General features: G+C 38.6%; 1 protein-coding gene across 1 annotated transcript; it reads right to left on the bottom strand.

Moving 5' to 3' along the window:
• Nucleotides 1-1,036: 1,036 nt before the first annotated feature.
• Nucleotides 1,037-15,468, bottom strand: LOC145391890 (uncharacterized). Its single transcript, XM_080266386.1, has 10 exons — nucleotides 15,392-15,468; nucleotides 14,487-14,625; nucleotides 8,946-9,053; nucleotides 8,152-8,261; nucleotides 6,629-7,369; nucleotides 4,960-5,207; nucleotides 4,158-4,329; nucleotides 3,605-3,736; nucleotides 2,615-2,728; nucleotides 1,037-1,325 (listed from the first exon to the last, which is right to left on the bottom strand). The coding sequence occupies exons 1-10, from the start codon at nucleotides 15,466-15,468 to the stop codon at nucleotides 1,106-1,108; spliced, it is 2,061 nt and encodes a 686-aa protein (XP_080122512.1). The 3' UTR covers nucleotides 1,037-1,105.
• Nucleotides 15,469-23,130: the final 7,662 nt, after the last annotated feature.

Below are 23,130 nucleotides of genomic sequence, written 5' to 3'. Positions count from 1 at the left end.
CCTTACACTACTATGGAAGAATCTCATCAGGTCACCCTCATAGGAAGATGTTAGGTAAATACAACAAATTACAATATACACAGAGATTACCTTAATTTGCTTCTATGTTAACAGTTACCACTACCTCTGCTGTATGGTTAGGCAACAGACAATTCAAAAGTTATAACTACAGTCAATTTGTTTTCATCTGACAATGATCCATAACTCCTTTCAAGTAAGGTGATGGCCAAGTGTAGTCTGACTGGAGGGCTGACTTGACTACTAACCAAGGAGACTCATTTGTATCTCATAAACACAGCTCACTGAATGTCATGGAACCATAAATAACTATTAAAGATGTTGGAGTGGACCAGTTCTGTCAGATAAAAATAAACCAGCTATATTTACTAATCAAATATCTGGGAATAAAACACGTGAGATTCATGCACTGTATGCCAATGATAACTGTAAGCTCTAGTATTTTCACATCTCTTTTCCTGGGCTGAGGTGCACTATTTCAACTCACTGAACCCAGGGAAACATTTTTCATTTCATTCTCGCCATACATTGATGATTTTATTTAGCTTTGGACTGGTTTTTCAAACTGGAGGGGTTACATATAGCACTAACAATCTCCTTCAGCATGCGCGGCCTTTCCAAAGTCAAATACAATCACTTAGCAGCGGCAAGAATGACTCAAATACATAACCCGAATTCCAGGGGTTAATTACCATATAAGGGCAACAGTGGGGGGTGAGGGAGGAAAGACTATTACACAAAATTCCAATGACTATGCTATCCAGGTGGCATTTTTTATTTATTATTATTACTTCTTGGGGGGAAGGGGGGAAGAGGATGTAAATGAGTGCCCATTTCCCTGTACATCAAATAAAATGTTAATATTGTTAGTCTCTATGTCCTGAACACCATCACTCCCATTGCATGGCAGTGACTTGCTTCCTACATCAGTTACACAATTATTGAGATTCTGCAAAAATCTCAACAAAATAATAACTCCTACAATTCAACAACATACCTGTACTGTATTGTACTTGCATCATGATTACCACTACATTCCCAGCAGTTGTACCACTGAAAAATTATGATACAGGTACAGGATTTCAATCTACAGCACTTTGGTTGAAATACAAGATTCTTTTTTAATACCTTGTGTGAACTGGGGTCCCTTAGCCAGTCCCTGTGGTCCTTTCCTCATGGCTGGGTCTTGTCCTCGTGCCAAGCCAGAGGGTCCTCGGAGAAGAGCACGTTTGGGACCCTGGGCCAAACTCTGGGAGTGGCCAGTAGCGTTGTCGGGATTAGGCCCATGCCACGCTTGGTAGTCTGACCTGCACAACACACACCACAATGAACCAAGTAGTTACCAGTACTTATTTACAGCATTTACATCAATAATATGTACTGAACTGGGCTAAGTAATGCACCATGAAAGATAAAAATAATCAATCAGAATAAACTGACTTGAAGACTTAAAGCTTAAAACTCTAATATGGAATATTTTACTATTCCATTCTAATGCAATCAGAAGTATTGTAGTAGCAGTAGTGGTTCTACCTCAGGTTCATTTGAAATGCGAACTTGGTGGGCAGCAAGATGCTGCTGCCCTCATCTGGCAATCCACCATCCCCCTTTCAGGGGACAGGGAGGGATCTGGAGGACTTTTGTATGCCTAGGCTGAATATCATAAAGGCATCATGATCCCATAAAGATATAATGAACAAGTTATTTGGAATAATACGGTACTTAATGCCCCAAGTGTACTTCGGGCTATATTATTATTTCATTCTTCTCAAAAGTATATTTCATTCATTCATTCACCATCTAAACCTATGTTGCCCCATGAGAAGCATAGGATCCCGGAGCTGGGCAAGTTGGTCCTGGCATTTAAGATGACAGTGACCAGACTCACTCATCTCTGAGTGGCATTACGTGAGCAATAAACCCCAACCATCCCTTGGATATAAACCTGTACCAGCTCAATCCGACTGAAGCGTCTTAATTACCCACTAAACCACCAGGTGCCATGATTTGGTTATATGGTTACCACCCAGTATAGTAAATTATTTCTTGGTGTACAGGAAACTATTTGGCTTGTCACTCAGTGTAGAGTCACCTGTACACAAGGATGAAGAAAGAATGATGGAAAGAAAGACAGAAGGGGAAAGAAGGAAAGAAGAATGGGCAGGCACCTAAGAGAAGCACTACATCGAGTGAGTGAACGGTGAGCGCCCCCACCTAGAAACCCAGCACACAGAATGATATACTGCTAATGTTTTCTCTGGTGGTGTCACAAGAGACTAAGGGTCATACTGTTGGTGGCATTGGAGGCACTTTTTCCTTGGCACTTTTTTATTAACATCTCTTGTACATTATTTATATCACTTTAATACTGACATCGTTTTTCTCAATAACATACAAGATGAGAAGGAAGAGTAAAGTACATAATAAATCACTATGGAACAAGAAGAGATAAATGTAAACTATTTATAAACTATTTAATATGAAGGATTCCTCTTATCTAAGGCTGAATAAAACTGTCTAGCATTATCCCACACACAGCACAAAGCATGTCCTTGGGCTGATGGGGTCAGCTTCATTGAACACTTTAAATACTCACAACAGCAGGTATTCTGAAGGTCCTTTATGCAGCTTGGTGTTGGGGCCGTTTGGACGAGAACGCTGCTCGCTACGGAAACCAATATCCTCCTCTGTGCTTGTTCCTCGAGACACCCTGCAAACACATAAGAAAAAAACAAATAAATAAATTAAAATAACAAATGCTTCTAATTATGAAAACCAATATCCTCCTCAGTACCTGTTCCTTGAGATACCCTGCAAATACACGAACACACAAGTCAATAAACAGCTTCCTCCACTGAACAAAAACCATCCTGGCTTGTACTGCCATATCATCAACCTCACAAATCCAAGTGATGCCCTTTTTTGTTTTTTCTTCAACTCAGGAATCCCTTTCACAATGAAATTATTTATCAAGGTTATACCTAGCCCCTCTACTTTGAAAAATCCCTCAAAATGAAAATCGTTTGGTAGCAGCAAGAGTAACCTAAAAACGAAAATATCTACACCAGGGGTGTAGAAGAAGTAAAAAAGTACTTGGTTAAGTTGCACAGGTATGGCCACAGCAACTGTCCAGTCAACCAGAGTACCTGTTGTCGGTTTATTTTCACCTGACAGAGCAGGGCCACTCCCACAACTTGAATACAGAGTTCTGGTAGCATAAAATTTGATAAGCCTTAGTCATGAGGTAGAAATAAGTCACCTTGGTTATTTGTTAAATCAGCCCTCCATCCTGACTACCATACACTTGGCTATCACCTGAAGTGAAGGGGGTTAAGGATTTTTGGCAGGTTAAACACGAAATAATTAATGTTTTCAGAGAACAAATGCCACTCATACAACTGAAATTTCCCTGGACTTAGTATATATTAAAACTGACATGACTCTAGGCATCCAAGGTGACACATTTGAGTAGCAGTTCAAGCAGTGACACATAAATAATAAAACTTACATGATTTAACCAGCAAGGGCAAGTTAGGTTTGAGCAGCAATTCAAGCATGTTAAATAAATAAAACTGACGTGACTTACGTTTGAGCAGCAGTCCAGGCAGTGTTGATCCTGGTTCTGGGCAGTGTGGGTCTGGTGGGTTTCACTCCATCTCGCCGTGACAGCGGTGGTGACCCTATCACATTCATTGTAACTGATTTGGCTTCATTGTGTCTGAGGAAAAAAACAACAACTGTAATTCAAATGAAATAATTTCAGCTGCCTATTGGGAATATGAACCTACATGTGCTATGGGACATCTAAGCTAACCTAAGCTAACCTGAACTAAGCTAATATACACTATCCAAGTCTAACCTAAATCTACCTTGACTGGCACTCTTACATCATTATACCACAAAGCTCCCTTGTTCTTTTAACTTTTTCTTTCAGTTAACAGCTTTAGTGACAGAGGACACTTCCAGCCTCAAGATGGTTTTTTATCTCAGTCTGGCTAATGCCACATTTTTTTCACTCGGCTTAGGAGAAACTCAGTACACCTACAGGCTTTGCTGTTAAGTGACTGAGTGACTATAATGAGAGGATAATAAGGATGTTTTAAAATATGGTGCACCAAGAATGTGACCTGTGGGATTACCTGGACACTTGTGGGACAGAGCTGGCTAGAGCTTCCTGTGTTCTCTTCTCCGTCTCTGCCATGTTGTCCAACACCTGTCGGGCGCGGGCCTCATCATAGTAAACAGACTGCAGTGCCATCGTCACTACTGTGGGGGTCAGTGCTGGGTAGTCAGCCGTCAGCTGGTTACGCACTGAGGGACACAAAGGCACAGGTTAGCTGGGTGAGAGAGCACACAGGGTTAAGATTAACACCTTCATCTTCAAGGGGTCAAGATTAACACTTTCTGACATGGGCAGGTGTATCCTGTGTATTCCAGAGGATGCCTGGCTATACAAATGTTCCTCATCTCACTCCTTATCCCTCAAAAGGAAGACTGTGACCTGACGGAGGAGGACAACTAAAACATGCAGTCCACCAGGTTCACCCTCATTTGAGCCTCATGTTGCGATGGCAAATGCCACTACTCCAAAAGGATGCAAATTTCACAACAAACTTACACTCACAGCAACACACACTTCAAGTTTCAGGCTTATCTAACTTACTGAAGTTTACAGACAAATCTTAGAAAAGTTCAAACTTATAGCCGAAATGCTGCCACCACTGTGCATCTCACCCTTTGTGCAAACAAAATCTTCACATAAAAAGGTGTTTATCCATCCATCCAATGCCTGTAAATGATAACCACTATGAATCTAGTGATGTATTTTTTAGTTCATTACATCAGTGAGTGATTCTGCACCTTTGTCCACAAGATATCTAAGAATCCAGTAATGGGAGCACAAGACAGGAGAGGTAAACAAACTTTTGTATTTGACTGTACCTTTCTTTTTGTGCTTTTCACTGAGGTTCTTGGGTCTAGCAGGTCCAGGTGATGGCTTTGGTGTGGCCTCCTTGTTCTCCTTGCCCTCGGGTCGATCCTTGAGACGGGGTGGAGCCAGCATTGTCTCTTTCTTCTCATGACCCATCTGGACCAGTTTCTCGGATGCATCTTTTACGTTGTAGTTGCACTGAGTCAACACATCCAGGATAATGGTTGGTTCCACCTTGGGAAATATACCCTTCAAGTACCTGCAACAATGTATCGTATTTCGTGATAAAAAAAGAAAAAAGAAAAAAAAAGAAAAGAAAATGAAAGAAACAAATATTTCATACATCCAGTAAATATGAGTGAAAACCATTATGACATTAGAAAGTGAATTATCAAACAACTGCAAATATACCATACAATTTAAATCAAGTACCAGTATACATCTTTATTTTACAGGTGGCAAAAAACAAAAAATTAATAACATTTACCTCATGATGCTCCTTCACCATATACAACTGTCACACGTTGCACCAACATAATGCATACCAAGAAGCACGTGCAAAGGGTATGCAAGTCACACCATAATCCTAAACAACATTATGTAAGTAGATGCAACATGCTGGCTATCTTGGGTGTTGTGTTTCATGCAATGTTTGTATTAAATGATATGTAAATAAATAAACAGGCAAATAAATAATTGTGCATGCCTGAAAGGACAACTAATATAAACAGCTTCACACTTGATGGAACATAATTCATAATTCATGATTTTAGAAGCTACAAAAATGTGAAGTAAACATCAATGGTTGACATTCATTTATATTAGTAATGCATGTTGCTGTTGTTGTTCTTGTTGTTGATGTGGTCCCAGGTTCATCTGAATGTGAACTGTGGTCTGGAGGCTGAAGTTACCCTTCTGTACTCCATCATTTTTCTTTTGAGGGATACAGAGGGAGCTGAGAGACATCCGTATATCCTGGCAACAGAGCCACCCCACCACAGAGGAGCCACCACACGAAAGCATCCCTCTCCAACACCAATCAATGCAGGTACCAATACAAAGAAATATGAACTGACTTAAGCTGCCAAGTATGATGAACATCTACAGACTACAGACTATTTTTCTTTTCCAAAATAAATAAAAACTATACCTTTAACATAATCTTCTGAAACACCCAATGAATTTCCCGAGCTACAAACATGGCATTACAGGGATGGCACATGAAAACTACTCAACACAGGCACCATGCGTCTGAGCACCAGGGGCTTAACTTCCCCTGTAATGTAAAAGAAACAAAATTAACGGAAAATGTTTAGGACTCCACCAACTGTTCTACTGTACTATATGCCATCTGTTCTAACTTGGCCTAAAATTGCCAATTTGAATGGTTGTAAAACAGATTAACACTAGGATATGATGACTGTCACACAGATGTGCTGCTAAAATGTATGTAAACATAAGTTTTTCTGCCACTGAACTATTTGAAATAAGCTGCAAATGGACAAAAATCTAGGCCAAGTTAAGGTGAAATAACTATGGCATAAACTGTAACACAACTAATTTGATCATAGTTTGCAATAAAACTACAAACTAGCAAAATAATAATATTACTGTACATGTTAGTACAGTATTTTTACACTAAAATATTTTCTTAATTCCATTATAATGATTCAAATGTACCTGAGCTTAATTTTGGGAGAATGTGGTGATGGACGAGGAGAATGGCGATAATCCACGCGAGGGGAACCCATGAGGGAGCGTGTGAAGTCAGAAGTGGAGCGAGTGGTGGGACGTGGAGACCCATCCAGTAACGTGTGAGGGGAGGAGGCTCGTGATGATAAGAGAGGAGAGTCACGCCCCAAAAATGGAGACCCAACTGATCTCTCTACTGAACCATGCGCTCGTCTGGGTGACCCTACTGTTCGGTCCAGAGATCCCCGAGCCCTATGAGGAGACCCAGGCTTGTCCAATGACCCTCGCTGCCCTACCAGTGGGGAGCGCTTGGATTTCTCATCAGTAACATGATATCTGGAACGCTCGGGTACCAGACGGGGGGAACTATTTTCATTCTTTGTGGCTGTGAGTACGGGAGCATCAACAACAGTAGCACCCACAGTTGTACCATTGCTAGTTGTGGTGGGAATGCCAGTGCTAGTGGGAATCAACATACTGCTAGTGACCACAGCAACCGTGCTTTTGTCCTGTGTGGTGGAAGTTGTTGTTGTGGCAGTAGTACCAGATGATGGTACTGATGAGGCTGCTATGGCTGCCTTGGTGCTTTGAAGAGCCATAAGAGCAGTGGCAGTGGGGATAAAATGTCTCATGGGGGGAGGAGTGAAAGTGCCATAGGGTCCCGGAGTGGCCAGAGGATGCTTCTGTACCTGCAATGCACTGATAACCACTGCTTCCCTGTTGTGATACCTGATGAGAGTTAATAAGAGCAGAGTTAGTACCACACAACATGCAGCCAACAATACCAGTGGCAAGTTAATATGAAGCCCAATCACCAAGTAAAGATGCATTTTGTACAGGTTAGAAAGGTTAATGTGAGGCAAACAGGACACATGTGTTACTTTTAATCTACAGCCACAGTCTCACACAGATTGGGTATGAGAAATCACTTGTGTTTCAATGATCAGAACAGAGTGTGATGAAAATAAGAGCAGTATAAAGTACAAATCATGTTTTTCTCTTTACTTATTACACTCTACTGACCTGACAACCCAATCTGAGGTCAATAATGGAGTTTCAAGTTCCGTGCACAATGTTAGTTAAGCTATTAATTCAAGTCACAAAAAAACATATTTTATACCCTTCAATATGATGACGTTTGTTTTTAGCTTATTCTTGCCACCTCCAGACAATTATATAAAGTTTACAGGAGACTCTTCGAACTGGACAAATTTGGGAAAAAAAAAAAAAATCATAAACCTCACAACATGACATCTCCTGCAAGCTACATAACCCCTTCCCCACAATGACATACTTTGCACTTTCTGGGATGATGTTGGTTAGTTACTGTCATCACTAACTCCTTCATAGTCTAATTTTTCTCCCCAAGCTAAGTAAAATACTGTAGCCTGACGGCAGAAAAAATTAAACACTAAAAACGATCCTGAATTTAAGGAAACCGTCTTGTTGTGGCCTAATGAGAAGGAAAAGTATGTTATTGAACTGAAAGGATTCAATCTCAACTGGCTTACTTCTGCATAAGATCCTTGATGTGCGATTCAGGAACAGTGGGGAACATGGCTGAGATCTTGGCGATGGCAAACTGTGACTGCTCCATTGCCACCTCCAACAAGCCTGGCTCCTAATAAAATGCAGGTAATTTGATAAGATTATTTTGCTTCTGTATGCTAAAACTTTCCAAATACATAACAGTGATTTAAGAACCAACTAGAAATGATCAATGTTTTTTAGCAAAAAATTGGACAAAAATGTAACACTTATGTTATGGTATCACTGTGCATCTTTACAGTTTAAAGCTGCATTACAACTCAGTTCTGTACTACTCTATTTACTTAAACAACAGCTTGAAAGTGTACTGGCTTCCTAGATAGTGATGAGGTACTGTATTACTGTTTATGTACCGGGGAATTAAAAAAACACAAACTCTGACACAAGCAACATATAAGCAAAAGATACATTTCATGCAAATTTGTGCACAAAAATTTAATCTGGAATAAGAAAATTCTGTAATTCAAAGCAGAGTACCTTTAACTGAAAAAAAATATGGCAGGGCGAACAAATATGCAGCAAGTGATAAATGTTGTAGTTAATATTGTGACTGTAGGCTCATCTGTCTGTGAACCCTGTGGACTGCAGGCTGAAGTTCCCCTCCTCCTGTTCACCATCCTCCTTTCAGGGCAGACACAGGGAGCTGAGGGTCATGTTTATAACCAGGCAGTGGACCCACCTACTTATATCAGTGCCACCATGTGAAGGTGTCCCTCTCCTGCACCAAACCTGACAAACTAAAGCCAATATGTGTAACCTGTTGTCTTGAGCTAACATCAGTGGTGGTGGGGGCTTCACTGCTGCTACAATCAATGACCTCTGAACGGAGAACTGTCGTACTTGCTAGTGAAGCATTTTTCACATTCTGAAATTAATGTAAACAAATCCGACAATAAAAGCAGGGACAAAATAAACAGGTCACAGTGGTACTTTGTAACTCTCATACATTATGAATTTGTCTTAAAAACAGCACTGTAGTCCTCATATTTCAAAATTATATTGTGCAGAAGTTTACTTTCAATATACTTCACATACACTTTGAGCTGCTAAATGAGAGTCATGAGTCTTTCAACATTATTTCAGCCTCTAATAACCAATAAAATATTGTACAACATATGAAATAATGGATCCTAATGAGCTGAGCAAACAGGCTATAGTGTGAACGTGAACTGTATCTTTGGGCACAGTACTGCACTCTGAAAACTACACTGCTGACGATATGATTGTGATAAAAAAGAAAGAAGTTGACAAAGTACCACTGTGCACTACGCCTTCTTAAATGAAAAAATATAGTTCTAAAACCTTATACAAAAACAACACTAAGCAGCAAAAACAATATTAGAAAAAAAAAAGCATAGTGAACAGTTACAAATACTGTAACACCAATTAAATAAAAATACCAAAAATCAAGTTATATTTATAATTATTATGAAATAAGACTAACTGCAAGATGAAATACAGGTCTTTGTGAACTTAAAAAAAAAAAAAAAAAATCTTGAAATGAGAACAAAGTGAAAACCTGACTGTTAATCTTTTCAGTACAATAACGACTTTTTATAAATTTGTTCAGCTTCAGAAAGACTCTCGTAGTGAAGGGGTTAATGAATCATGCATACCAGAAAAGTGAAAAGCATCAATAAAAAAAGCAGTGACCCCTCCCTCAAAAAAAAAAAAAAAAAAAAAAAAAGTGTTTCACAAAGAAGTACACTAAACAAGGATATTAATAAATATGAAAAAAGCAGCAAATGTAAGCATATTAAATAAAAGTTGATGTGCAGTGAACTCAGTGGCATCAATAAAAAAAAGAAGTCTTTCAATAAGCAGTAAACAAGAGAGCATGTTAAAAAAAAGAAAAAAAATATAATCAGTGAACACATAAACATCAATAAATACGAGAATCTCCCAACATGCAACAAACAGGATAAATGTGTAAAAAAAAAAAAAATGGGGGTGGGGAGGAAGGAAAGTAGAGCATAGTAAATGTAAAAATATCAATAAATAACAGAAGTAACCCAACACACAGTAAACAGAACAACATGCTAAAAAAAAAAGAGACAACAATGAACACAAAGGCAGCCAGAAGAAAAAACATGGAATCAACACTCATGCTACATCACACAAATGCTATACTCTTTTTGCCTTAACTCAGCCCAGATTTTCATCCTTTTGTAGCTAATATTTCATAGTTCAGTGGCAGATAAGACCATACTAACGCCTGACCTCCTTCCACAGCCGTTCTTTATGACCAGTATAATCTAGTGTTAATACACTGTTACAATTCAGTATTCAAGGTGGGGAGAGATGGCAATTTCAGGCAAAGTTAACGAAAGGAGTATAGCTACTACATAAAAGCAACACCATAAGATGTGAAAGCGTGAAGGGCCCAGATCTGCATGTATGAGTTAACTTTTTAAAAGATACAACTAAAAAATTAAACCCACCATATTACTGAAACTAAAGAACTAGACTGACTAATTATTTTTAGTAACAAAAGTCACTGGTAAGATAATAATAATGTAACAAAAAATTCAAAGTATTTACTACATTACATTATGAAACATATACTTGTGTGAGGGGCAACAAAATTATAAGGATTTAAATGTTTGAGTACTCTTAAAAGCCATATAAGTTACTTTATGAAACACTGAGTAACTTACCACATTATTAACAACCCCAGTATTAAAAAGAACAAAAGACATTTTTCATATGAACACCATATTTCACTTTTCTTAACCCTTTCAACAAGATAGTGTCCTTTTATGGCTGACTCTTGCTAATACCAGATAAATATATTCTGCTTAGGAGATTTATGAAGTACTGCAAGATGTGAGCTCAGTGAACCACAGGACTCTTAGCACTGCAGCCAATCATCATCTTTTCGGAAGCTGGTGGGAGATGAGGAACATTTATGCATCCAGGCAGGTCTTCCATTCAGATGCACTGGTGTCACCACAGGAAGACATCCCTCCCCAGCACCAAAGCTATATATATATATATATATATATATATATATATATATATATATATATATATATAATATATATATATATATATATATATATATATATATATATATATTTTATTATTATTATTATAAAAAAGATGAACAGAAGGAAAAACAAATAAAAAAAAAATTCCATATATACACCAGATTACAGGTGTCCTCTCCCAGTGTGTGAAGTCTCTCCTGTGCTAAACATAATCATATGGTGATAGCAAGGATACAAAAAGAAAACACATCCTCAGGGTTAAGAAAGCATACTCATATACATCCATGCTATATCGGACATCTTGGGAATGAATAAACTTTAACTATGGGGCAATCAGTTGACTCATACAGGACGAGTGCTGGGTTTGGTGTGTGTTAGTACCTGCACTGGATATACAGGCCCATACAGTGCATATGGAGGCAAGTAAGCCAAGTTATAACCTCCATAAGATGGGTAGAGGGAGGAGAACCGGCCACCAAGGAAGGGACTCATCCAGGGAGGCTACAAGTTGAGGGGAATGGAGAGAAATGGCAGTATTAGTGGATGTAAAGCACTCATCTGAACACTGTAGGTCCTTGTTATATATTCATGTTAAAAAGTAATAATAATGATAACAATGATAATAATAATAATAATAATAAAAATAATAATAATAATAAAAATAATAATAATAATATGATACAGCAATGGCTGATACTTTGTTTCTGAAAAGTACCAGTCCTTAAAAAAATAAATAAATAAATCACTAGCACTGACAGCTTTTCCATGTAACTGGTTGTATAAATTGTGATAAACTGGCAATTCAGTTCAACAGGTAACAACTGAGCATTAAAATGCAATTCTTCTTTAAATTAGTCAACTTTAAATGAAAATAAAATAAAATAAGCAAAAATACATATATCAAGGACCTATGTAGATGTTAATGAAGAGTTACAGAATATCCTCATTTTAAACAAAGGATGGGTTCCAAAATACCCAAACTTCTTGAAACTAGTGCTGTTAATTGACAGAATGTGCAAACTGGTTTTACAGGAAGCAATGGAACTTAAGACATTTTTTCTGCAACTTAATGGTGCAATGAGGGCTTCCTGTACACATGCTCCAAAACGTACATGAAAACTAGCGATCATTGGTTTCACAAAGACCATTGTTGTGGCTCAAATAATTTTATAAGGCAACTCTTTCTACAGTAAATGGATAGTGTATATCATATGCCGTATAAAGTTCATTTTTTATGTAATATTGAAAACATTGGCATTAACATTCATGGAAAGTACAGACTATTTTCAAACATTTCACCCAGTGCTGCAAAATGAAATGACAGAATATTTTCAGATACTATTTGGAGCAACTGCATATACCAGATGTTAGCAGAGCTGGCTTGTTTAGTGTTGTGCTGGCCTTGCTACATTCCAGTTAGCATGTGGAATTTGTAATATTAGGCAAATAAAACTACAGGATAATTACCATATGTATAAAATTACTACAATATTAATGGTATGCATACTAGTAAGCGATATTAAATGTTATTATACACGATTTCTTATAACTAACCTATGAGACACGTTGGTATATGTGAAGCAGAAGAGAGACAGGAAAAAATACCAATGCAATGGAGAAAAGATATGGCATCATCTTAATTACCACCATCCTCGTTTTGCAGGATAAGGAAGTAGCTGAGGGACTTTTGTTAATCAGGCAGTGGAGCCGCCTGATTATATCAATGACACCACATGAAGATATCCCTCTCTAGTAGCTACCACACAAAAGACTGACAAAAAGATATCTGGTTAATGTTGGGAAGACCTACTACTAAATTTTTTTCTAATGAATGTGAACCTGCAAAATGGCTACAAAATCCATTTCCTGAAGCCAAACACTCCTATTTACACTGGCAGATGGCAACACACAGCATATAACTATCACCAGATGCCTCAATCCTGTAAGGGGTGGTCACAAACAAATCGCCACCATGTCGCCCTGTCCAATGCCACTTCACTGCCTTGCTCCCAGCTCGCACCCCCATCTCTCATATACCTCTCCACTCCATCCCTCCATCTCATCCTCGACCTCCCCCTCCCTCTCTCCCCCTCCACTTCACTCGAATACACTCTTCGTTAGTCTCTCACTCTCCATCCTCTCCACACGGTGAAACCACCTCAATGCATTTTTCCGAACATTTTCTATCACATCCATATCCACACCATAGCACCCCTTCACATCCTCATTTGTCAATCTGTCTCTCCATGCAACTCCACATGCTCCTCTTAGATAACTCATTTCCACTGCTCTCACTCTTGCCTTGTACTGCTCTCACTCTTGCCTTGTGTCCTTCCAACAAGGTCCAAGCTTCGCTTCCATAGGTTAGAGTTAGTATAACAATATTTTCATGCAGTGACTTTTTTACTTCCATTGTAATATTGGCTACCATTACTAGAACATTTCTTAAAGCTGCATCACTTAGGACCAGACACCTGCATCAGCAGTTTCTTTCTTTCTTTCTTTATTTTCATTTTATTTTTTTGAAGGATAAGCCTGATGGTGGCTCATGCTTTTAAGGGAAAGGATGGTGCTGTAAAATTTTTGGACATTTGTCTTCACTCCATCCTTAGCCGAGAAAATAAAGTTGGGATGATGACAATTGTATATCTTATCTAGGACCTGAGAACACACACACACACACACACACACTCACAGTTTTCTAATGATTTCCTACAGAATTTAGGGCTGAACCTGCTTCAATCCAGCCCTAAGAAAGGGAAAAAATTACTTGATGATTTAACAACTGAAGGGCAATTACAGAGACATAAGAAGGAAGGGTTCTTATGAACTGGATTTGATAACTGGGAGAAGTCAAGGAAAGATTCTCTTTGAAAGAGTAATAGAAGAATTCTCAAGAGAACAATCAAGGAAGGATTCATATAGGATGTGTCAAGGAAGGATTCATAAAGGAAATGTCAAGGAAGGATTCAGACAGGAAGTGTCAAGGAAGGATTCATATAGGAAGAGTCATGGATGGATTCATATAGGAAGTGTCAAGGAAGGATTCTTAATGAAAAGTCAAGGAAGGATTCTTAATGAAGAGTCAAGGAAGGATTCTCAAGGGAAATCAAGGAAGGATTCTTACCAAGTAGGCTGGTTGATATCTGAGTAAATTACAGTGAAAGGGTGACATGGACATGATTTGCTCATAGTCATCCCATCTGCGATTAAGGTGTCTGGCTATACTGTAGATAAATACAGTACAATAAATGGACATAAAACAAATAGATAAAAGCAAAAGTTTATAAAGGCTTCTAATTTCTCACCTGGTGTTGAGGAAGAATGGTGTCCTGGGTAGGTCTGAGTTCCGGGGGAAGGGTGTCTGGGTGCGGGGGTGGGGGGGGAGTACTCTTCAGGCGAGGGTCCTCCCATGTTGTTCGCTTGTTGATGTGGTCGATGAAGTAGCTATGAAAAAATTTAAATCACTTAAAATGCTGTTATGGGCATAGGTTGGCCTCCTACCCTTACAAGCTGCAGATTATGATAACCTAGACACTCCTGTGGGGGAAATATTGATATGACAGCATTCTGATATACATAATACTGTACTCTGATAACTCTGCTCTGACTTGTGTCCAGTTTACAGAACTTGGTATGGATTCTAAATTTCATATACTGTACTTTCAATTTTAAATGCCATTCATTCCGTTCTGTGAATCCCACACATTTCTTGATAACCAGGCAATGGAGTGGCCAGGTTATATCTGTGCCACCACATGAAGGCATCAGTCCAGTTAAAAAAAAAAAAAAAAAAAAAAACTGGCAGCATTTCGTACCTTATGGATCTTGTTTTTTGATCTCTTTTTGTGAACTTTCCTTACTCTGGCCACTGCCATCTACTCGGTACACTAATGTACATGTGACAGGCTATTACAAGACCATGATCCCCGAAACCATCGAGGTGAAGCTGCGCTGTCCTACTACAGCTGTCATAGAATTTTAATTTGCCCGCTTACAAAAATGGGAAGCATAAACTCACATCGTCATATGCAAGTCAACCACCAAAGTCCACATCTTACCTAAACATTCATTGCTTTTGATTTTCCAAAAACTCGCAAGTTTCCCCAATCATTTAACTTGGATTAACTACCAGCCACTGAAAATAATCTAATACAGTACATAGTAAGGCTTAATTAATAAAATATTCAAGATCAACATTATGGGTACTTACTATCTGCCTAATTTTGCATCAAATCTAACCTCCCAGCCACTGGGGAGGCCGTGAAACCCAGCCCACCTCGCTGCCATTTTATCCTCGTCTGTCATTAGCCAAGCAGACGACACAAGAGCTATTATTTTGATAAACAAGCCCCATCTAGTAATGTGTATTTGAAAAGAAAAAATAGAATTAAAAGTGTGGTATTCCAGATCATTAATATTACCATACTGTACATTTTCGATACTGCTAGTAGTATAACGAAAAAAATTGAATGGCGCGAGATTTAAATCGATCCTCTTTCCACCACCTCCATTCTTCATTCTCCTCTTCTCTACTTCTTCTTCATCCTCCTACTCTTCTTTCAAAGCTCCTTTTCCTTCTCTTTACTTCCACCCAGCAACACAGGAATGCTAGTGTATGTGGCAATAAAAGTAAAATACCTTACCACCCTTAAAATCGTAAACAAAAGCACGTGTGCACGGTGAATACGTATACATAAGCACGTGTGTAAGACCATTTAAATCTAAAATCGTAAACAAAAGTACGAGGAGCGATGAATAAACTCAAGCACGTGGTTAGGCCGATTTAAATTTAAATAGAAAACAAATGCACGTGGAGCGATGAATGAAATATAAACACGTAAATAATAGCATGTGATTAAAACAATTTAATTTTTAAATCGTAAACAAACGCACGTGGCGGAAATGAATGAAATTAAACTCTTATTCAAAAGTACGTGGGTAAGACGAATTAAATTTAAAAATGTATAGCCAGTAAACAAAAGTACATGATTAGGACTAATGAAATTTATAATCATGAACATAATCACGCGGTTGAAATTAATGAATTCAAGGCAATTGTGCTGTTGTAGCCGCAGCCTGCAGGTATAGTGCATGCGAAACGTGAACCCGATGGACTGCAGACTGTAGTTGTCAGTCTTCTGTACCCCTCCATCATCCTTTTAAGAGGAGGGAGGGGGTGGAGGGACGATTGTAGCTTATAACCACGTAGCACCACCTCTTGGTCATATCAGTGTCAACGCGTGAAAGAGTCTCTCACCATCAGTACTATCATAAGTAAAATTAGAGCAGCTCCTTCAGCATCCTGTCCCCGAAAGGACACGTCAGCCTACACTCAACAGCGTTAGCATTCAGATGAACCTGGGACTAATACAACTACCTACTTATCTGTCTACCTGACTGCCTGTCTATCAATAGATTAGTCTATGATTCTGGGGTACCGTATATTAAGTTTAATGCCACATACCTCAACATTCCCTACAGCGATGCCACATACCCCAACATTATGTACTGTGTGCCACATACGCCCAACATTACATACAGCGATGCCACATACACCAAAATTACCCACAGCGTTACCACATATCTCAACATTACCACATACCCCAACATTACCTACAGCAATGCCATACATCCTAACAAACCCTAGTGTGCCACATGACTTCCTTGTTTTGACACATGCCTCCATTATCTCCATGTTGCCACAGTGCATATTGTTTAGTTTGTCATTTAACTTGCCTTATATATACATTCAGACCACAAAGTTCTTGTCTGAGAGCTTCACCAACCACACCACCAGGCAATTTATTTTCCATATATGATGGTAGACTGAGCACTAATCAACCACTCACTTGATGTATTGGTACCTTCAGGTGACTCTACACTTAGTGGCAGACCAAATGGCTTTTTGTAACTCAGGGAATTATATACAGTACAATGCTGGGTGGTAACCATACAATATAACCAAATGACAACTGGTGGTTTACTAGGTTTAGGAGTTCCAACCAGCTTTTGGGGGGTTAGGGAGGTGGCTGAGGGACTTTGTATAACCTGGCACCTCCACCGTCCAGTCATAGTGGTGCCACTGCATGAAGGTGGCCCTCACCTGCACCATATGGGTGAGACAGTAGGGATAAATAAAACAGCACTCTCAAAACTATCAGTAAATACATTAATAAACCTATAAAAGTCAATTAACAAATACATGGTGACAATAACATAAATCACAGAATCCAGTAGGAATCAATTAAAAGTAAGAAATTTTAGACTAAATTTCAGGTTAAACAAAATTATATTACAGCCTAGATTATATAAAAATTATATTACTGTCAGACCTTCCTAATTTATAGTCCATTTCAAATTAGGATTACACTTAGCTATGAATTACATCCTTCCATACCTGCCCTTACTCTTATTATTAACCCCACTACTCTAAGTCCAGCACTGATGAGGGAACCTTCATGCAGTGGCACTGATATAAGTGGGTGACTTCACTTCCTGGTTCTACAAATGTCCTCAATTTCCTCCCTATCCATTAAAAGGATGGTGGACCACCGGATATGGCCAACCTCAAACTGCGGCCCACCAGGTTCACTTTTAAGATGAAACTGGGGCTACAACAACAACAACTACTACTACTATAACTCCCTCACCTATACCTATAATTCTAACTTGGAATGGACTATAATATGCCACAAAGGACTTCGGCACTGAGAGATAAAGCCTGCAATTAAACCTAAAGCTTATACGGTTGAGATTCCAAATTACTGTATGCATGGAGTACAACTGGAGAATATTATGCTAAAGTGACATATAAATAAGTACACAATCCTTCCACGTAAAACAAACTGGCCAGACTACAGTTTTTCAATCACTCTGTTTCAATGAATTATTTTCTGTTTATTTTTCCTGCCACTGGAGATCTTATTTAGGAAGGATTTTTCATACTGGAGAGGTTAGACGTGACCTTAATCTACCTTTTAACAAATGAGGTTTCCCAAAATCTGTTTAAAATCACCTGGAGGTACACATAAAAAAAAAATAATAATAATAATAATCATAATAATAATAATAATAGTAATAATACATCACTGTACTCGGTCAATTACACTCAGGGATCCAAGCCAAAAACGACACAATCCTTAATGTCTTCTATATAACCACTATACAGTAAAAGTCCAATATTTCGGCATCCAATTCCCCGGCAAATCTGACATTTCGGCAGTTTTGAGAAATAGTCCCATTTACGAAAATCTCCGATCGTTCGGCAGATTCTCCGATTTTTTTCGTCAGTCTTGAAATTCTCCATGAGGCTCGCCAGCTAGCTACCCGCCTTTACCCGCCTTAGTGAGTGAGATAGTGAAAGTGATGGAACGAGTCTACCACTGCCATGAAGCTCAGAGGCTAGCTCTTTCTCCTATAGCATAAAGAGAGGACAAACATGTAGTGAGTCTAGCATGGGAAAGAGAATCTGTTTCGCCATTCTTCCGCCATTCTTCCGAGTTGTTGCCGTGCTGCTGCCGACTTCTCTTGATTCTTCTGTGTGCTTTGTGAACTTCGTACCGAAATACCTCTGAAATTACTATTCGAGTGTGCTGTAAGCACCGTAACATCAGAAAGGAGCTTTGTAACACCTGAGTGGACCAGCCGTGTGTTGTGAACAGTATAAACATCTTCTGCGTGCTTTGAAAATGGCCTCCACGTGTGGAAAGTTAACTGGTGTTAGCAAGAAGCGTACACATAAGATGTTGACTATTGCTCGGAAAATTGAGCTGTTGAAAAAGTTAGAGGCTGGCATGAGTAGGAAACAGATTATGGATGAGTTTAACATAAGCTCCTCTGCTCCCTCCTCTCCATCACCAACAGCAGTCTCTGAACCTCAAGCTCTACTGCCGCAGCAACAGGGAGAAGAGTCCTTAGAGCCTGTTGCAGGACCCTCTACTGCTGGGGACTTCTTCCAGCAGTAGCAGACTCCAATCAACCCCTTCTATTGTACATATGTAAATAAGGAACCTACTATAAGTTTAGGTAAGTGCATGTGAACTTGTAGGCCTACTGTACCATTACATTTATATACAGTACCGGGTATGTTCACTAATTTCTTTATTTTTCATATTCATGTATAGTACTGTATTCATTACAGTATTGTACAGTATCAAACAGTATACAGTACTCTCTCCAAACACATTTGTAATGATATGAGTAATGATGATAGTGTTCACCGAAACATATAAGGTACTGAGTGGGTAGGGTTTTCGATAATTCGGCAATTTTGATATTTCGGCACTTGCCTGGTCCCATAGATGCCGAAAAATCGGACTTCTACTGTATATTAAGCAAAGTTGAAATTCACCTTCTACAGCAGTCCTCAATATGTGCCAGGGAGGCTTTCTAAAATACAAAGAGTTCTCCCACAAACAACGTACAGTACTTTAAATGCGGGGACACTGGTACACAAGCTTTACATATGAACTCTGCGTACAAACTTTAGAGGTAGCAATGGAACTAAAACAGCCATTCAGAAGAGGCAGGGACTACAACTTTAATCTCCCCTAAGCTGAATAAAATTTTCTGGTCTATTTCTCTCGCAAAAAAAAAAAAAAAAGGGGGGGGGTTAAAAATCATATAAATAGGGTTAACTCATACTGTCCATGATGGAATATGTCCTACGCTAAATAAAAATGGCTGTACTGAGAAGAAAATAAAAAGGCAAACTCATACTAAAGAGCTTAATGGTACAGAGTCTACCCCCTTCAGGACGAAACCTGTTTTCAATGCTAAATTATATCATCTCATTTTAACAGGAACTGAACTGAATAACATACTAGCGGCAGGCAGTGAAGGCCATATGGCACTAATCCTAAATGACTGGCAGGCAAAGAAAATAAATGTAACTATTAAGAAACTATGAAAGCAATAGGCTTGCAGAAAAGAGGAGGCAGTCAGATCTCAGACAGAATATGTATGTAGGTAAGGAGACATTTGACATTAACAGGGATTATAAAGACAACCTCACTTTGTCCCCTTTGGAAATTAAAGGTTCAAGGATAACCTACCATATTCCTGAACATCTGAGGGTAGGAGACTGACCTATGCCTTTGGTAGCATTTACATATGAAACCTCTGGCTACCTCTCACACCCATGAAATATGACCTTCCTATTCACTAGAGTATATTTACTTCCTTCTTTTTCAGGACAATATTACCATCAAATATCATCATCATCTAGTCTACCCTCTCTGAGGTGTAGGGACCCATGGTTCGGCCAAAGTCCATTATATTCAGGAGTAGATGATCAGCCTACTTCCCTTGATGGCATTAAATAACTGAAAGACCTGCAGTCACCTCATAGGGATCAAATCTATGACCATCACTTCGACTGGGGCATTCTAACCACTAAACCACCAGGTAATGAACAATCCTACCTCCATCCATTCTGACATACTGGTACACAGTTTAATTCCATAATGATCCATGAAATCCTCATATTTTATCCCTCCACCTAATTCTATCCCAACCTCACTCCATATCACGGCTGCCATTGTTACATTAGCCTTCCTTACATCAATTGCTCTATGTGATATTTTACCTTCCTGTAACCACTTCTTCTTTCAACTGCAGTGATTACAGTCCATCTTATCTCGGCTATCTGTATCAAAGCTTTCTTCTTAACCCTGCATGGAGTACTGATTTTTTTTCTTTCCAGTTCATCAAAGTTATATGAAAGTGGTGTAATTATTAGTGAAGAAATATGGCCTATGAGCAATATGAATAAGTTTAATATACGTAAATTCAAATCATGCTAAAAATGTGACAACTATTAAGAAACCTTATAAAGAGTAAAATCATAACAGTCGGTGAATCTGCTTCAGTTCTCTTTGAAACTTTATAAAATATATGCTCTACACTCTGTAAGACTCGCAATCTATAATATACTTTCAGTCTAATGATAATACAGTAGTAGGGTTCTCCAGTTTTAGGAGCCATCCCATTACACTGGGCAACAATAAGCATTATACTATACTGTAACAAAATAATGGTACAAATAGTATTACTTCCTAATATCCATGAACACATCTACTGGGTAATTTGAGTAAGAATAATTTTATTGTCGACTACAAAAGTACACTGGCAGCTGACAGTCCTTGACATGGGGGTAAACTAATGCCACATGTCTGATGATATAATGATGCAAGAACACAGCTGGGGAGGATCTTGTTCAAATTTTCTATTCCAGTACAGTATTTGTTTCCCCTCTGCACAAGGACTTTTAGCCACAAGTTTATCAAATAACAATGAATAAACAAGCTTCCAACATGGTGGTATTATCCTTATCCAATTACAGATGGTGCTGTACTGTAAACAACTGGAGCTTGGCAGTACACTAATTAACAGCTTCAGTACAGTGACATAAAAATAGTTTTCCAATGCAGTACATTACGCATTTCCGATAACAGATGCCACTGTCAATAATTGTAGCACATGAGTATGCAGATTACCCCCCTCAAAAGTGTTATTCACATTAAAAATTAATTCTTGTTACTCTGACATACTCTTACTTCTAATTTTTGCCACTGTGACATAATTCGAATAGTTTTCTTTCTACCATCAGGCACATTTTATTTAGTTTTGGAAACTTAACTCACACTGAAAGGGTTACTGAAAGCTAACTCTTAACCCTCTGAGTCAGTAAATCTCTCTCATAAATGAATACATCATATCAGAAGGTAGCAAGAAAAAAAATGTCATCTAACCCTTTCTAGCTCCGGCTGGAATGCTGAATGGCCTAGTAACCAAGGTGATCCATTCTTACCTCATAACTAAGGGTCACTGAATTTCGTGCAATCACAACTTAGTAATGTACAAAAATTCTTGATGCGTTTTAGCTAAGATGATGGCCAAGTGTTGTCAGACTGGAGGACTGATTTGTCTAGAAACCAAGGAGACTCATTCCTACCCCTTAACAAAGCTCATCAAATTTCATGCAACTACGACATACTATGTGAGTTATAGGAGTGCCCCAGTTACCTCAGATGAAAACAAATTGATTATATATGCTTAAAACTAACCTGAAGAATGCTAAATAAAAGTGAATGGCATGTATGTGACTAGTTTATGCATCCAGCCAACATCCCCTTGATAGTATACGAAGAAATAGTAACTACAGTACTGGTAAATATAGAGAGCTAAAGGGAATATAGTATTAACATTTCAGTCGGTGGGGTCCTGTAGGCTGAAGAAAGTCCACAGAATACGAGCATGGTGATTTCTCATTTGTTGCGGGAAAGACTCAGTCAGTGCTGTCGTCTAATTTAAATCAAGTAATCATGTCCTACTCCCACTGCCACACCCATGCCTTCATCAGCAGACTGAGCCATGAATACATATCTAAGATACCACCAAGCAAGTTTCTAGTGGAATGCTGTTTACAGACCACCCCATACAATAAAAATAATAATAATATTAATAATAATAATATTGAAAAAAAAATGCACCCTTGTTTCTAAACTCTTCAGCTAAAGGTGCTTCATCTAGAGTGCATAAAATTATCTGGCAGTAAAGTAGCCAAATAAAAAGATGTCCTTGGGCTTAGGTTAATGAATACAGGCTGATGTTACCTTCTTCCTGCAGTACATCCTCCTTTCTGGGGACAGGGAGAAAGTTGAGAGATATCTATACAATCAGGCAGTGGAGTTGCCCGGTTATACTGGCACCACAGTGTGAAGGCATCCCTCACCTGTACCTCACACATTAAGTTATTGTAATGAATTGAATCAACACTTTTGGCTGCGAGTGTACATTTGTGTGTGTAACAATACATTAGTTTTATCTTTCTGGGTAATGCCACTCTGCACCGTTCTCTCCTTATTTATCACCCTAAGTGTTAAATATGTTGCTCAGATGTTAACATAGGCACTTACAGTATGTACATGTAGGAATGATTGTATAATG

The sequence above is a fragment of the Coenobita brevimanus genome, chromosome 20 (genome assembly GCF_032717465.1).
Source record: "Coenobita brevimanus isolate Jiangsu-jjx chromosome 20, ASM3271746v2, whole genome shotgun sequence".
Lineage (NCBI taxonomy): Eukaryota > Metazoa > Arthropoda > Malacostraca > Decapoda > Coenobitidae > Coenobita > Coenobita brevimanus.
Note: the sequence above shows the minus strand (reverse complement) of the source record. Positions and strands in the feature narration are given on the sequence as shown.

What these genes read in the sequence shown, in the direction of transcription:
- LOC145391890 (XM_080266386.1), bottom strand. Translation starts at nt 15,468, where the DNA reads ATGGCAGCGAGGTGGGCTGGGTTTCACGGCCTCCCCAGTGGCTGGGAG. An exon ending in GATGCAAAATTAGGCAGATA is followed by an intron (nt 14,626 to 15,391) that starts GTAAGTACCCAT and finishes ATTTTTTCATAG; the next exon opens with CTACTTCATCGACCACATCA. An exon ending in GCCTGGACTGCTGCTCAAAC is followed by an intron (nt 2,729 to 3,604) that starts GTAAGTCACGTC and finishes ATGTGTTTGCAG; the next exon opens with GGTGTCTCGAGGAACAAGCA.